This window comes from Stenella coeruleoalba (assembly GCF_951394435.1).
Source record: "Stenella coeruleoalba genome assembly, chromosome: X".
NCBI classification, from domain to species: domain Eukaryota; kingdom Metazoa; phylum Chordata; class Mammalia; order Artiodactyla; family Delphinidae; genus Stenella; species Stenella coeruleoalba.
This window is the reverse complement of record NC_137152.1, coordinates 28,359,442-28,361,197: the sequence shown is the minus strand read 5'-3', so window position 1 is coordinate 28,361,197 and position 1,756 is coordinate 28,359,442. Positions and strand designations below refer to the sequence as shown.

General features: G+C 54.9%; 1 protein-coding gene across 1 annotated transcript; it reads right to left on the bottom strand.

Annotated features, from left to right (window-relative positions):
- Positions 1-960: 960 nt before the first annotated feature.
- Positions 961-1,527, bottom strand: LOC307180225 (ferritin heavy chain-like; the record flags this gene model as incomplete). Its single annotated transcript, XM_079910334.1, has 1 exon — positions 961-1,527. The coding sequence occupies one exon, from the start codon at positions 1,525-1,527 to the stop codon at positions 961-963; it is 567 nt and encodes a 188-aa protein (XP_079766460.1).
- Positions 1,528-1,756: the final 229 nt, after the last annotated feature.

Here is a 1,756-nt window from a genome sequence, read left to right as displayed (position 1 = left end):
CTTAACTGGCCTTTCAGCTTCAACTCTCCTCATCCTCTACATTCTTCACAGCAGCCAGAGTCAGAGTAACGTGGCTTAACATTCAGAGAGCTTTATTCTACTTGATATTCAATATCACAAAGTGACCTTCAGCCGGGACCTTATATTTTTCAGTCCTTCTGTTGAGTAATTTGGGGTTTGTGGTAACATGTTAACTTAATGGAAGAAAGAGTACAGTAAAAAGCCTACATTTGCATGTGTTGTAAGGGCAATATGCATGTCCAGCATGGTGACGAGGGAGTCACCCCTGTGTTTGTGTGCAGGCCAGCCTGAGGCTCAGTTACCATTATCACTGTTGCTCAGGGTGAGCTTGTCAAAGAGGGACCCTGCCAAGCCGGCTTCTGGGGTCTCCATCTTGCTTCCCAGAATCAACAGACACTAACATTTACATATTTTAGTAAACTCGAAGTTTTCAGGTAAAGTTTTAAGGACCCTTTATTTTAATCCCTGTCCCACCCCATTCCCTTCATTCTTCCTCCAGAAGCCACACTACTGTGATTTTTATACCGTGTTTTTATACTCCTGCTATTTGCAGGCACCCGCATTCAGCAGCGCCTCACCTCACCACCCCTATATACCCACATTGTTTATAAGGGGAAGATGGATTTTGCACTCTCCAGGGCCCCATGGAATGCCTTCTCCCTCCCTCTGTGGAGATCCTGAGTGGCATGTGGGTGGGGCATGGGTGGGTGGAGAGCCTCCTGGATACCTGTTTTAAAAAGTGAGCGATTTGCACACAGGAACCAAGGAGAGACCTTTTATTTCTTTAGGAACCAAATAACTTTATTGGAAGAAGTGGCAAAACTGGAAGAAAAAAACTTAAGTGAACTTCTTCTGCCAGGGCACTATTGCCATGTGCATGGCAGGCACGGTGACCAGCGCTCTGGTCACCCCGTGGCTCTGGGGAAGTCCAGTCCACGCTCAGTTCTTGTCGCTGTTGCCCAGGGTGAGCTTGTCAAAGAGGGACCCTGCCAGGTCGACGTCCGGGGCCCCCATCATGCTCAGGGTGGTGATATGACCCTCCAGCTCGCTGATGAACGCCACCTGCTGGCTGGGGTAGTGAGTTGCCAGGAAGCGGTGCAGGTGGGGGTCGCTCTTGTCGATGGCCAGCTGCTGCAGGTGGAGCAGGCTGTGGTTCATGAACTTTTCCAGGAACAAGGTGCACTTCATGGCCTTGAGGCCGCTCTTCCAGTTGACACTGACTGCGCTCCTGATGTCTTGGAAGTCGAGGCGGCCCCCGCGCTGGGTCTGCAGGCGAATCAGGCACCGGGCCCGCATGCTGTGCTCGCGGGAGCGGCGCAGGAAGAACCGGGTGAAGTGCTTCAAGGCCACGTCGTCGCGGTCGAGGTAAACGGCCGTGGCCAGGCACACTAAGGAGGCGTGGAACTCCAGGTTGAAATGGCTGTTGATGGCGGCCTCGCAGTCGGGGTGGTAGGTCTGGCGCACCTGCGAGGGTGGCGCGGGCAGCGTGGCGGACGGCAAGGGCATCGTGGCGGGCGTGAAGGCCAAGGTGAAGGTGAAGCCGCGGGGCCTGCGGTAGCTGCCTCAGAGCGAAGAGCGCGGCCGCTCTGGGGTGGACCGGAAATGGCGTTCGTTATGGGAGTCAGGCGGTGGGCTCGCGGTCCTGTTACCGGAAGAGGTCGCGTGGCGTTGGCGGGGCAGGAACGCTGCACTCACGTTCCATCACAGCCGGGGTGAGGCAGGGTGACTTTGACCT